This window comes from Neolamprologus brichardi, chromosome 18, assembly GCF_056152115.1.
Source record: "Neolamprologus brichardi isolate AB-2024 chromosome 18, ASM5615211v1, whole genome shotgun sequence".
Taxonomy (NCBI): domain Eukaryota; kingdom Metazoa; phylum Chordata; class Actinopteri; order Cichliformes; family Cichlidae; genus Neolamprologus; species Neolamprologus brichardi.
In genome coordinates this window covers 3,605,418-3,619,999 of record NC_142121.1, presented here as the reverse complement: position 1 = coordinate 3,619,999, position 14,582 = coordinate 3,605,418, and the positions used below count along the sequence as shown (strand labels likewise).

Here is a 14,582-nt window from a genome sequence, read left to right as displayed (position 1 = left end):
CAGTCTGTAAGAGCTGTATAAAGTACAGCAATGCATAAGTGTTTTGAATGAATAGAAATGTGACACATGAGAAGGCGTGTCTTTGACTGTTACTGTATAACTTATTTTCAGACTAGTTATGCTCCAGTCATTTGATGTTTCAAAGATAGATGATCTTTTGTGATATAGTTAAATTTTCTTTGTACATTTCATTTATCCACCATCATACATTAAGCCAAGAAGAGGTCATTATACTATACAAGAGGTATCAGCGCTGGGCCAAAGTTCAACACGTGGTTAAAGTTTGTAATCCAGCCGGGGTGTAAATATCACTCAGCAGCCGGTCGTAGAGATGAAGCAGGCAGCATCAACACATAAATCTACTCTTCCCGGCTTAAATCACAAGAGCACCTCTGACCGAAAAGCTGTGTCAGTATGTCAGTAAAAATACTAGAGGTGGGAATCACCACACATCCCACAATACGATATTATCACAATACTTAATGCACGATACGATATTATTGCAATTTTTAAAAAATATTTTGCGATATTCAGATTCTGTACATAAAGGTAAACTTTATCAATATTCATTTTATCTAATATCAAAGTCTCACACTCAGTCTTTCTCTCATTTCAGTTTTATTGTTGACAAACTGAACGGTTTGTATTACAGTCTAGTCCAACTTAACTGAATCAACCATCTGGTACAATTATAGCTATTCTGAACTATGCAGTTTATGAAAACTATGCAGCCCCTTCAGCAACTGAAGAATTTGAAAGTAAATTAAAACAAAATATAATTTTACATTAAAAGTTTTAAACTTAATTAAAATAAAACATGTCTTAAATTAAAATAAGTAAACTGTCATGTTTATTGCTGCCATAAAAAAAGTTAAACACATTTGGACAGTGAAGGAATGTCAGGATTCTTGCTCAGAAAAAGGATCAACATGCTCTGAAGTCAGAGCACAAAAACCTTTTGTGTAACAAAATATCGATTTCTGCTGTCCCTGTATCCATACATTATTAGCAAACAAAATATCACCATGCTACACAGTATCCATTTTTTCCCCCACCCCTAAAAAATACTATGCAAATATTGCTGTCCTTGAATGCTGAATAAACACTGACTGATTGTATCTCTTGTACTTTATCAACACAGTATCTAAAAACTTTGCACTGTAGTGGTTAAAATCTCATTCTAATAAGAGTTAAAAGCACATTCGGTTATTAGGTTTATAGGGTTATTGAATTATGGTGAACGGTTGGTAGAATCTTTTTTTAACATTATCTGCCAATTACATTTGCCACCCTTCTCCAAATCTGTGCCCCTACCGCCCCCCCCCCCCCCCCCCCCAACAGGAATTTTCTAGACACGCCACTGTGTGTGTGAGACATTAAATCATCAAACTCTAAATTATAAATGTTAAATTGTTATTGATCCCTTTACCCCGAGTCCTAAAGTGTATATTTATTTTCTTACTCTTCTTATATATATTGTTTGTTTACTTGCACTGCTGTAACTGGAGCCTCGTCGTCTCGTCTCTCTATATACTGGACTGTATGTAGCAGAGATGACAATAAAGTTTACTTTGACTTCAGCAGCGAGCAGGCGCACCGAGAGCTCTCGCGCTCACTTTTCGCGTAGAGAATTTTGATAAAACATCGGTGCAGATTATAAGTCTGTATCATGATGTCTGGTGTTTTCGTGTTTGTTGGTTTGTTTTATTTTGCGAGTTGGTTATCAGACGCTGCTCCAGCCACCAGAGAATCCCCCGCAGCCCCGCCCTCTCCTCCCTGTGCCGCAAGCAGCAGGCGCACCTCGCAAACGGAAGGCGCCCTTACTCCCAGAAAATGGGCGATAGAAAACCGATCGGTGCCTGTGCCATTCCCAATATGCGCTGGCTGATGTCGGGGCAGCATGAGTACGAGCAATTTTTTTTTTTTGCCGATGCCCGTGATGCCGCCCCCCACCACGATGCCGCCCCAGGCAACCGCCCGTGTCACCCGTATCAAAAACTGCTACTGGTCACTAGTAAAGATGGGAACTGATAAGAATTTAGTGGCTGATTTCATTATGAATAAAACATAAATTTGATTTCTCATTGATTCTTTTATCCATTTTCATTGGCTTCTTATCAAAGACAGGACATTCAGTCTAGTGTATTTCCTCTGGGAATACAGAACACTTGGCTAGCTTCATGTTAGCATGCTGTCTGTGCAGGTCCTTACAAATAGCCGAAGTTGTGTTAGCAGGATGTGCAATAAAAAGTAAGTAAGGTCCATATTCCTGCTGCAAATTGCATTACTGTTGTGTCTCTGCACACAAACTGAAATCAGCTGATTGTAGCAGGTGGAACCAATAAGAGGAATCCGTAGGCAATAAATGATTCCACTGGCAATTCCAAGGAAATTAACTACTGGAACAGATTCTCATCCCCAGTCATTTTGAAGACATGCACTTTCTCTGTGTGTGGAAGAAGATTACAGATGTTCTGCATATGTGCTGGAGCAGAAGTAACAATATTAACACAGTTAAAGCAGTAAACATCTAAAACTATTAGCACCTTCACATAAAGAATTTAGTCTTTAAAAACAATTTTAAAAAATGGAATTTAACCAGTCAGTTTTAACTAAAACCACCAGACACACTTTCAGATGCACCTCAATTATCAGAAAATAGCTCAGTTATTTTCCAGAGTCTGTGTGAAACTGATGTGTAATAAACTTCACCTGAACAGAATTTGATGACAACATTTTATTTATTTTTCTACACAATCTATGCAGGTGTGTTTGGTTTCTTTAAACTTGTTACAGAGACTCAGGTAGCATCACTTCCTTATTCCAGCATTGGTTTACATCACTATTGGAGAGACTCTGGAGGACTAAAGCTCACGTAGAGCTGCAAGAGCAGCTGGTTTAATAATCAGTCATTCTCTATGGCAGCTGCGTCATAATCAGCTCTGTAAATGCTCGCGCAGTTTTCAAATCAAAGACTTTGTGTGGATGTTTTGTTCCAGTTATGTACTGATAATCATTGTTAAAGTATGTCATGGTCTACATTAGATCTAATAATAATAATAATATTAATAAAAATAATAATGATGATAATGATAAATATGCAAAGAAAAATACTTCATCTTCTATGACAGTCACATCAACTACATTTCATCAATTTAGTCCAAGTGAAGCTAAAACTGAAATTAATAAAGAGCTTGAAACAGAAAGAATCCAGGATAATCATTTAATGTCACATCTCAGACATCCTAACATTCAAATGTAAATGTGATTATTTAACGAGCATTTCTAGACACGTTTTTCCAAATACATTGGAACAAAAAACAAAAGGACTGAAGTGCAAGAACAAAAAGTGTCGTAGTGTCAACAGGCTGAGAGTTACAGACACTGCATTAAACTACAACTATTAAATGTTTAACAATTGACACCAGTTATTTCAATATCTGTTACCTTGGTGATCTTAAATACATCAAACTGGCAAAACAGAAATGACTTGTAATTAACACAAAGACTGATTATACTGAAATATTTTGGCAATAAATAAAAAACATCTGGCAGCAGTGGTCCAGCTGTCAGAGATCATTAAACATGTTAAAAAGAAAGTTTTCCACATAGACAAGAAACAATCTGCTCATAGATTCTGGTTTAATTTGATGATTGTTGGGAGATTACAATGAAGAACTTTTTATCAAGCTGCTTTAAATTGTTTAATCCTCATAACACTGCTGACATATCTGTAGACCTTCGTAATATTAACCTGAATATCCAAAGAAATTTAGAACTTTCTTAACAAAGCCTTGCTTTTCCGTCTTCTCCTTTCTTTCTTCAGATAATTCCTCCTCCGTTTTTGCAAGTTTGTCTCGTCGCGTTACCTTGGAGATAAGATTTGCCCTCTCCTTCATTGCCTCCAAAGATTTGATTCGAGCCTGGTAACCCTCTTTGGCCTCTGATCTTTCTCCCTCAATCATCATGTCAATGTACTCTGGGGTTGTCAGAGGGTTTGGCCTCAGGCTGATCTCTTGCAGTCGAGTTATACACTGAGCTGACTGATCCATGAGGGACACCATCATGTCCTGAAGGTGAACAATCTCTTCTTCCTGCCTCTCAATCAGTTCCTGAACAGTCATCTTTTCTTTATTAGCTGTTTCATACTTGCTTTTCAGCTCTTGCACTGTCTGCTTCTCTTTCACTTGAACATACTCCCAGCTGTATTTCTGATTGAAATGCACACTCCAAATGCATTTTCCAGGACAGACAGTGCACATGCCGTTCATATCCATTGATGCACAGCCACGTTTCTCACTATCTTGTGCTATTGCACATGGGTAGTGACATGTTATTGAACATTTCTGGCAGTTGGTGATGAATGCTCCTTTCTCTGTGATTGGTTTTTTGACTGGTTTAATAACATCCACCTCAATCTCAAAGTTTTCATTTGACGTTATAACTGCTTCATACTCTTTGATCTTTTCTTTGGTTGTCTTAATTTCTTCAAGCTTTGCTAATCCAGTTCTAACTTGTGGCTGCAAACCTTCAATGGCTGTTTCAAGCTGTTTGCGCTCCTTTAAGACTTCTTTGGTCATTAGCAAGCTTTTGGTTTCCATTTTACCCAAAGCAGTGAAGAACTTCTCCATACTCTTGGCTCCCATCTTCCAAAACATTTCATCAAAGCTGGCATCATCTTCATCAAAATCCACTTCACAGTCTTTGTTGCATCTGTTGTCTGCAAATAATGCTGAGTTATTGAACTTGAAGTGAACCGGAAGCCCTAACTCATTTTTTGGACACGGGACTGCAGAAACGGTTATTGCCTCAAGAACTGGTGGTTCTTTGCCATCAGCAAAAGTCACCAGCATTTCAATGTTCTCTGCCACATCTTTGCCAAAAATGGATAGCACCGAGTCAAACACATATCTCTGTGTTGCTGTTAGTCGTGCAAGAGAGGCCTGAGTAACAAAACACACTGCATCAATCTCACTGACTCCATTAGGAGAGGTGAAAAGCCTGCGGATTTGCTCTGTGATCTCCTTGTCTCTTGCTACTCCTCTTGTATCTCCAAAACCTGGAGTGTCCACAATGGTCACGGAGAACGGGATTTTAAAGCCTTCCTGGTGGTGGATTTCATACACAGTGACTTCAGATGTCTGACTGTGAGCTTGTGAACTGGTTGGATCCTCATCAACTAACTTAAATCTGAAATTGTCGTTCCACTCTACACCAACAATGTAGTTGATCATTCCATTGATGAGAGTAGACTTTCCTGATCCTGTTGCTCCAAGAAGCATTATTGTACGATTCTGCCTCATGCTTTCTTTGCCAAACATATACCTCCGACATCCATCTATGTCCATATCGTTTTCTTCCAGGGGCAGTTTGTAAACTGAGGGCAGCTTTGAGTTTGTTTTCTTGCTGATATGTTTTAGGTACTCAGCCAGACGTGCAAATTCACGCTTTGTTGTGCATACATTAACAATGATGCTTTCCTTGCTTCTTCCATCTACACCACAGTCACATCTGACCCTGACTGCATATTGTGTCTCTGACTGAAGCCCTGAAATGATGGCCTTCTCACCTCCTGAAATTGCTTCATTCCACTCGAGGTCATTTATTGTTGAGCTGCTATCTGTTTTTGCGTACTCCACTATGTAACTCAATATCTGGACATCCTGTCCAAGCTCAACAGGATTTTCCCAGCTAACTGATATCTCACTTGAATATGGCTGAGCTTGAGGTTTTCCAGGAGGGCCGCATGGTAAAGTTTTAATGGCATCACTGATTATATTAGCTGGTCCGACACCTGCTGAGGTCACTGCTCTGCATCTGAACACATACTCTGTGTTTGGCTTCAGATCTCTCACTGTGACTTCTTCAGCCTTTGCTTCTGTCTTTTGCTGCCATCCATCCTCTCCACTGACACAGTACTCAACAGAGTAGGAGGTGATGTTCTCTGCTCCAAATCTGGGTGGAGAAATCTTCAGTGTCACACTGTTGTGGTTTATGTCAGCTACAGTCACAGTTTCAGGCTTTGAAGGAGGCTCAAAGTTCTCACTGACAGCAAATCCACCTTCATAAAGGTAGATGCTGGAACTTTTCTGAGTCTTATTAGTTAACCCCACTGTCAGGAACCTAATGTTCTTGTTTTCCTTGTTGGCCTCTGCAAAATCACTGAAGAGTTTTGCTTTCTTCCTCATATCATCTGCTACTTCTTTTGAAAGGTACCATTGTTCCTTCTCTACATTGTAAGTATGATAAACGTGAACGTCTGTTTTGGTTGTTTCTTTCAGGTAGTCTGATAAAGCTGAGAGATATGGTTCATCCTTCCCCAGTGAGGTGAAAACAAAACACAGGCCATGCTCTGCACTGAGAAGTTCCTCATGTAGATTATTCTGAGATGGGACAGTCTTGGTGTTTTTCATCATGTTGGTGAAAGACTTTAAGATACTGATTTCTCTCTCTTTACAGTCCATCCACTCAGTCAGGTTTTTGCTGTTGAAAGGTGAAGAATGTCTCTTCTTCAGGATCTCAGCGAGTTCAGCCTCCTCTTCTCCTCCTCCTCTGATTGATGGAAGTCTCTTCGCTAACATTTGCTGAAATTCCAGCTTGAACTCTGAACACATTTCTTTAAAACTTTTCAGTTTTTTGCTAATCTGTGGGAACTGTTGGACAGTGGAAGTTCTCAGTGCATCGTTACACCTCATTTCCAGTTCACTGAAGTCCTCCAGGACGCTCTGTGATTCCTGAACTAATCTTATACTTATCTGACGGACGAGTTTAGCAGCACAAGAATCTAAACTGGTCAAAGGTAACAGCCAGACCTTCATTGGTACGGCCTTTTCGCCATTGGTTCCTAGTAATGTTGGAAGGCTTTTGTAGACTTCTACAGCTTCCTCAAATGTTGTTGGAGGTTTCTGAAGGCAAAAGTCTCCATAAAACCTGCAGGAGAATTTCTCAACACTTTTTTTGTCCTTATCTTCCATTTTCAGGGACCCTTCACCCTCTATGGAAAGCAAGGGGATCTTCTTGATCATCACCTTCAAGCTGCCCTGGATGTCTTGATGAGTTTCCCCTTTAGAAACCTCACGGTCAAACACAAAGAAAGCTTGAGCCCCACAGAGGATACCTGTGACTACATGTGTTGCTATTCCTTGCTCAAAAACATATGGATGTTTTACATTTCCTCTTCCAAGGTGATTCATTGACAGTTCCTGGAACTTTGTTGTTGTTTTGTAGTTTAGTGTCACTCTGGCCTGGTATTTGGATGTTTTGTGATCATTGAGATATTTGGCTGATCCTCCAACCTCAACCAGTCCTCCCAAGAAACTTGCCTTCAGGGATGCCTCAACATTTAATGCTGAAGATTTGTCCTCAATTGATTCAGATGCCACTATTTCAGATTCAGTGTTAGGTTGTTCTTGTTCTCGTCTATCTTTTTCCAGGTCATTACAGTCCCACAGTGTCATTCCTGTAAAATATGTTACCATTTATTTTTAGATAAAAAATAGATAGAAACAAAAATACAAGTAACAACTGCCTGTCCAAAAAGTCCTCTTTGTTTTATAGTGAAATGATTATCAGTTAAATTAGGTAAAGACTTCCACAACATCCCATAAGTGTATGTTTCTAACTCAGAGCCCACTGACAATTTGAATCCAGCCCATAATTTACATTCATTGTCACAAACAGGTAAGTCTGTACATTACATTTAAACTATGATGTTTTACTTTTACGTTTTAAAAATTTCTCACTCCCCCCCCCCCCCCCCCCTTTGACCTAATTAACAAAAAAAAAGAGTCAGTACATTTGTACTGAATAACTGCTTTTGTCTTTACTAACACCAGGAATTCTGGCAACTTATATATATACTTTCTATGCTTTGGCGGAAAGATGGTGGCGTGCACAGCTGCAGTGGCTCCAAGCTCCCCACTTGGGTGCTCTACTTTTTCTTTTACTTATTGCATAGCAAAACATCAGATATAACAGCCAGATCCCTGTTACCAGTGATTATCAGCGGATCAACAGCATCTCCCTGGAGAACATCGGGTGCTCCGTGGATTGTTATTGGCTCTGCCAAGCAAAGGAACCGGTGGAAGGAACGCAAACGAAAGCTGGGCTGCTGGTCAGGCCTGCTAGCCAGGCTAAAGAAGCAGCCTTTTACACCACTGCTTCTCAGCATCTTCTTGACCAACCATGGTCGGTCGTCAACAAAATAGACGAACTGAACCTTCTTCTCGCTGCACAGCCACTCGTCCACAACTGTTGTGTCTTGGTCGTCACAGAGACATGCAACTAGCAGGCTGCACAATGCACCTCAGCGACTGATTGGCTACAGCGGGGAAAAGCAGAGTTTGTGCAAAAGCATTTACACACATAACAACTGGTGCACAAACACTAAGATCATCATCATAGTCCGTTCCCCGGACATAGAGGCAATGTCTGTCATGTGCAGACCTTTCTATTTCCCCAGAGAACTGCCCGCAGTGCTAATAACAGCAGTCTATATACCACCAGACGCAAATGTTAGTTCAGTTTTTGCCTACTTGCATGACTTGATCTCTGAACAGCAACGGACATATCCAGAAGGAATACACATAATCGTAGGGGATTTCAACAAAGCATGCTTAAGAACTGTGACTGTGCTACCTAAATTTGTTCAACATGTGGGTCCGGGCCTACCCCAACTGTAAACCCTGGATGACAAGTAAGGTTCAGGCATTGTAAAAGGCAAGTCTGCAACTGTGCACACAAATCTCAGATAACAACCCTAAAAAGGTATGGGAGGGCCAGAAACACATCACCAACTCCGCAGGTAACAGGACAAATACAGATAACATGGACATCTCATTGGCAGAGGAACTTAACCACTTCTTCGCCTGCTTTGGGAGAACTGTAGACACCCCTACGATGCACACCACCCTGCCCAAAGCCTCCTCTGAGCACAGCCCACACACATTTATTTTCCAAGAACACTGGGTTTGCAATGTGTTTAGAGCAGTTAATATGAGAGAGAAGCCACAGGCCCTACAAGGAATACCTGGGAGTGTGCTCAAAGCCTGCTCCCGACCAGCTGGCTCCTGTGTTCACCAGGCTATTCAACCTCTCCCTGTTACATGCCACTGTCCCTCACTGAAATCAGCAGCAATAGTCCCAGTCCCCAAGTCCACCACCATCAGTGGCCTCAATGATTACAGATCCATTGCACTGACTCCAGTGGTTGCTAAGTGCTTTGAGAAGCAGCTTCCTATAGCACATAAAGGACTGCCACCCACCCAGCTTTGACCCCCACCAGTTTGCCTATAAGGCAGGATGCAATTTCCACTGCCCTCCACTCTGCTCTGCATCACCTGGAGAATCCTGGGACTTCAGTAAGGATGCGCTTCATTGATTTCAGCTTGGCTTTTAAAACCATCATCCCAGACATCCTTATAGCCAAGCTGGTAAACCTGGACTTCTTCCCCCGCTACATGTGGATGGATCAAAAACTTTCTTACAGAACGATCACAATCTGTCAAGGTTGGCAACCGGAGATCATCCTCCCTGTCACTGAGCACTGGCTCACTGCAGGCATGTGTGCTGAGTTCTCTCTTATGCTGCATCTACACCAGCGACTGCACCCCCACGCATCATCAGATTTGCAGACAGCACTCATCACCAGCAATGACGACACCGCTTACATAGATGATATCCAATGTCTGACAGAATGGTGTGACCACAATAACCTGACCCTCAACACCAGGAAAACCAAGGAAGTGGTCATAGACTTGCACAAGACAAAAACTGATCCCTCTCCCCCCTCTATATAAGGCAACTTTGTGGAGCGGGTGTCCTCCTTTAAGTTCCTCTGTACCCACATTTCTGAGGACCTATCCTGAAGTACAAACACATCAGCCTTGGTGACGAAATCCCAGCAGAGCCTCCACTTCTTTAGGGTTCTAAGATAGAACAGGCTGCAGACTGACCTACTAGTGTCCTTCTATCAAGCAACAATTGAGAGTGTGCTGGTGCACACCATCCCCGTGTGGTACGCTGGTTGCACAACAGCTGATAAGAAGAGACTCCAGAGAGTCATCAGAACTGCAGAGAAGGTGATTGGCTGTCCACTCTCCTCCCTGGACTCCATTGCCAGCTCTAGATGCCTCTCCAGAGTCAGGGCAAATATAAAAGACCACCTCCATCCAGGCCACCATCTATTCAACATCCTGCCCTCTGGAAAAAGGTTCAGTTCCATCAGGTGTGAAACCAATAGACTAAAGAACAGCTTCTATCCATGGGATGTCAGAACCATAAATGCAAGTTAAGAGTGGGAGCAGATCTCTCCCATACAATCATTCTGACCCTGCTATTTGCCATTTATTATGTCGCTGCCATTTTTTTCCCTCCGTGCAATATTTTGGCAGATGTGCAATTTCCATCCCTATCCTTAACGACCAAAGCCCTTTCACACTTATTTATTATTTATTATATTTCATTACAATAACCTTGTACACGCCCCCAAAATACTGTGCATATAGTGTTGTTATACTGTTTTTTTTCTTTTCTTGTATATTGTTTTCTTTACTTTCGCACCTTTGTGGGCTTGCTACCTAATTTCACTGTGCAAGCAATAGTACAATGACAATAAAAGTTTCAAGTTTTTTCAAGTTCCATAATATTCCTGTGAAATTCTACCTTTAATGAAATGTACTTACAGATGGATCTGCTTTTTTGATTTGGTTCCTTTTTTTTGTCAGACCCCCTTCCCCATGGAGGACCTCCACCCCCTGATTACCAACTTTTCAACAGTTTGTAAGTTGTACCACCAGAGCACTACGCCAGCCATAAGCAAATTTATACAGTGCCACTGCCCTCACCCCACCTGATTTGCAGAGCTGATCATTAGCTCGATCTGCTGATATGAAAGTGTGTTTGTCTTGTTAAGCAACAACCTGTATCTACAGTCATTAGGACACACAAGAGGTTGTGGAGATACTATAGGACAGGGGTGGCCAACTCCAGGCCTTGAGGGCCAGTGTCCTGCAGGTTTTAGACCTCACCCTGGGTCAACACACCTGAATCAAGTGATTAGTTCATTACCAGGCCTCTGGAGAATTTCAAGACATCTTGAGGAGGTAATTTAGCCATTTAAATCATCTGTGTAGGATCAATCACACATCTAAAATCTGCAGGACACCGGCCCTCGAGGGTTGGAGTTGCCCACCTCTGCTCTAGGATTACTTTGAGACTGGAATCTACTTTGTGAACCACATGGAGGGGCCAGAGCAGGCAACATTGAAAGAACCTGAAACTACTGGCTAAGGATAATAGTAGATTTGGTAAAATCATAATTCACACTGGCAGTAATGAAACCACTTTGCCTTAATTGAAGGTCACCAAAATTAATATTGAGTCAGTCTGTAACTTTACCAAAAAATGTCCGACTGTAGTTTTACCTGGTCCTGTCCTCAATCGGTCAGAGTTGTGACATGTTAAGCTGCATATTGTCTTTAAATTACCAATTGAGTGGTATCCAAAATTTAATATAGGCTTTATAGATAATTAAAAAAAATACTGAGGAAAATCTGGTCTTGCTAGAAGAGACCACATCCATCCAACTTGCGATGGAGCAGCTCTCATTTCTAGAAATTTGAACAGATGTATTAAATCCCCCAAACATCATGACTATTCAGAGTTAGGACCAGGAAGCAGAGTTGCAATCTTACATGCCTCACTCCAACTTCTCCCCCAACCCCCCTAAAAACACCCTATTCCCATAGAGACTGTCTTCTCCCAGACCACCAAAAAACAAATCAGCCTAAACATTTTAAACATAAAAATTCGCAAAGAAGAACAATATAGCATCTTTAACTGCACCAAAGAGTAAACTATTTAAATGTAGATTATGTAGATTACTAAACAGTAGGTCTGTCATCTAAGTAGTAAACGGTTTAACCATTGATCAACATATTGATTTGCCCTGGAATACAGAAACCTGGTTACAAGATGAATATGCTAGTTTGAATGAATTAACACCCCTGAGTAATACTAAATCTAAGAACACTCAAAGGGCAGGCTAAGGAGGACGAGTGCCAGTGATTTTTCATTACAGCTTATTAATGAACTAGAGACCCTGACAGAGTTTTGGTTGATTTGAAAGCATAACCCTTACCCTTGTGCACCTGAACTGGAAAACTCAAACGCTGGTTTTATTTGTTGTCTACCTTCCTCAGTGTTTTTAGACTTTTTAGCAAAAAAAAATCTGTTTTAGTGCTCATTCAGATAAAATAATTATGCACAACAACATTCAATATTTAGTATTTACTGCTGTTTACACTTAGCTAGATTAATGCGATGGTGTTGTGTATAGTATGTTGCTTTGTTTTGTTTTTTTTTTTTTGTTTGTTTTCTATTCTTTTTCTCTCAACAGGTGATCCCGGAGATATTTTTTTTCCCCCCTTTCTCAATGTCCCTCTCCCCTTCTGTTTTTCTTTTCCTTCCTCTTTCTTTCTCCCTTTCCTATCCCTCACTCATGTCTGTCCCGTCTGTAACAACTGAAAATAAAATAAATAATAAAAACAAAGGTCGATCAAATGGACCAATACGGCAATGCCATGATGATCCATTTGGCAAAATAAATCCATTGGGTATCCTTGTTGGTCTTCAGACAACAATTCTGACGGCTAAAGAACCAAATGGGACAGGCAAAAAAAAAAAAAAAAAAAAAAAAAAAAGATAAAATAATTATGGGAATTATAGTTAGCAATAGCCTCAACACTGCGTTTAATCTTTTATTTGACTCAATCGGGTTCTCTCAAAATGTAAATGAGACAACTCACCACATTAATGACTCTAGGTTGACTGTACACTGTGATCGTGTTTTCCTCCAAAACAATAAGTTTTGTTGGAGCAGTCTTTCAATGCCTCTCTCTGTCTCTCGCTAGCTAAGTTGACCCAGAAAACAAAGTAAAGCTAATTTTTGTCTACGAGTCCGACACGGTGTTCTGACAAACCATTCTACTTTGGCAAAACGTCCTACCGTAAGTAGTTAATGCACATTTCTGCTGTCCGAGTAATTCCAGCACAAATGTAAGTAGGTATGACGGTTTGCCATGTAACTTTGCCCATCAGAGTATGCTTGTAGCCCATATTCATAAAGCCAGGACGGGTTGCCACTTCATTTTACCTGTTAAAGTATGCTTGTAGGTAACATTCACGAAGGTAGCATGGTTTGGCACTTAATTTTACCCATCAGAGCAAGGGCGTAGATTTGGTTTTGGCATTGGTGGGGACAGCTGATTCAATCACCGAACCCTGCCGTGTTTCTTTTTTTTTCCTTTTTGTCTTTGCTTCTTGATCATTCTGTCAATCTCCCGTTCCCTTTTCCCCCAAAATGAACCAAAACCAAAAACAAATGTATTTATCTTTCAAATATTAGAACCAGAATAAATATTTGGTTAATTCAAAGAGGTAAATTGCTTATTTACAGAGGTGATGCAAATGTGGATTATGGTTCAGTTACATTTAGTTAATACTTGTGAATCCTTACCAGGTATGACTACATCCTGGCGGCAGTCATACAGCATCCCAAGGCTGAATGGGCGGCCAAGCGCCGCAATTTCCATCGTTCTGCTGGCTTCAGTGTCCATCTCTTTGTCCAGACTAGACAACACAGACACTCTGGGTTAGTTTGAAAATAGTTCAGTTTTTATTCTCCTGCTGTTCAAAATGTTAAGCGTGGCATGTATACATCCCAGCCACTGAGAATAGGCCCCTGGTATATTACAGCAGGAAAAACACAAGTACAGTTATTTATAGACTGGTTCTGTGAAACAGCATACCAGGGCCATCTGAAGTGAATAGAAAGATTATTATTATTAATCACACTTTCATATTTGTATTTTTTTTAATCTTATAGTTATTTGGCCTCATTCTGGATTTACAAACTTAATAATTAATCTTGAATAAATAAGGTGGAGTAACTTTTGAATATTTCACATTGCCGAATTCTATTATTACAGAACAAAAACACATTTGGTTAGTAAATTACACTTGACACATTACACATGTAAGAGATAAAATGTAAGATACACCAAAGATAAGCTCCATTCTTTACACGTCTTTTTTTCTGTTTAACACAGACCTTCAGCAGCTCAGTGGGTAAAGGACAGAAGCCCCTGAACTGACACACAAAAACCTCAGCAAAAGTCAAAATGTAGGGTCCATCGTTTCTAAGAGATTACTAGAGATTTAACCTTTAAGTTACACACAGCATTCACTATTGGCTAATTTGAGAAACAAAACAAAACAAAAAACATTTAAAGTATATCCAAAATCTTTGTCTCAATAATAACAAAAAAGAAAAAAAAATACAGATAAATAACAGCCACCTACATAAATCTAATTATTTATCCAAGACAAACAATAATGCATGCAGGAGAATATCAAAACAATATTGCTGTACTTACAGCTGATATATATGTGAACTTCTGAGGGAGTGCTATTGTTTCAGACATTTATATACTCTGTGAGAAAGACCCGCCCCTTTAGCTTTACTTGGGAGGCACCACAGAGGAAGATCAAGCTGAGTTCACAGAAATCACATGATCTGCATA

At 40.3% G+C, this 14,582-nt stretch overlaps 1 protein-coding gene across 1 annotated transcript; it reads right to left on the bottom strand.

Annotated features, from left to right (window-relative positions):
• Positions 1 to 3,725: 3,725 nt before the first annotated feature.
• LOC148097327 (uncharacterized) lies at positions 3,726 to 13,623 on the bottom strand. The gene is made up of 2 exons (XM_087832569.1): positions 13,517 to 13,623; positions 3,726 to 7,459 (listed from the first exon to the last, which is right to left on the bottom strand). The coding sequence occupies exons 1-2, from the start codon at positions 13,614 to 13,616 to the stop codon at positions 3,750 to 3,752; spliced, it is 3,810 nt and encodes a 1,269-aa protein (XP_087688695.1). The 5' UTR covers positions 13,617 to 13,623; the 3' UTR covers positions 3,726 to 3,749.
• Positions 13,624 to 14,582: the final 959 nt, after the last annotated feature.

Excerpts from the sequence above, each read along its gene's own strand:
- LOC148097327 (XM_087832569.1), bottom strand. The coding sequence starts at position 13,616 with ATGGACACTGAAGCCAGCAGAACGATGGAAATTGCGGCGCTTGGCCGC. Across the intron at positions 7,460-13,516 it reads CCAGGATGTAGTCATACCTG|GAATGACACTGTGGGACTGT; the intron begins GTAAGGATTCAC and ends CATATTTTACAG.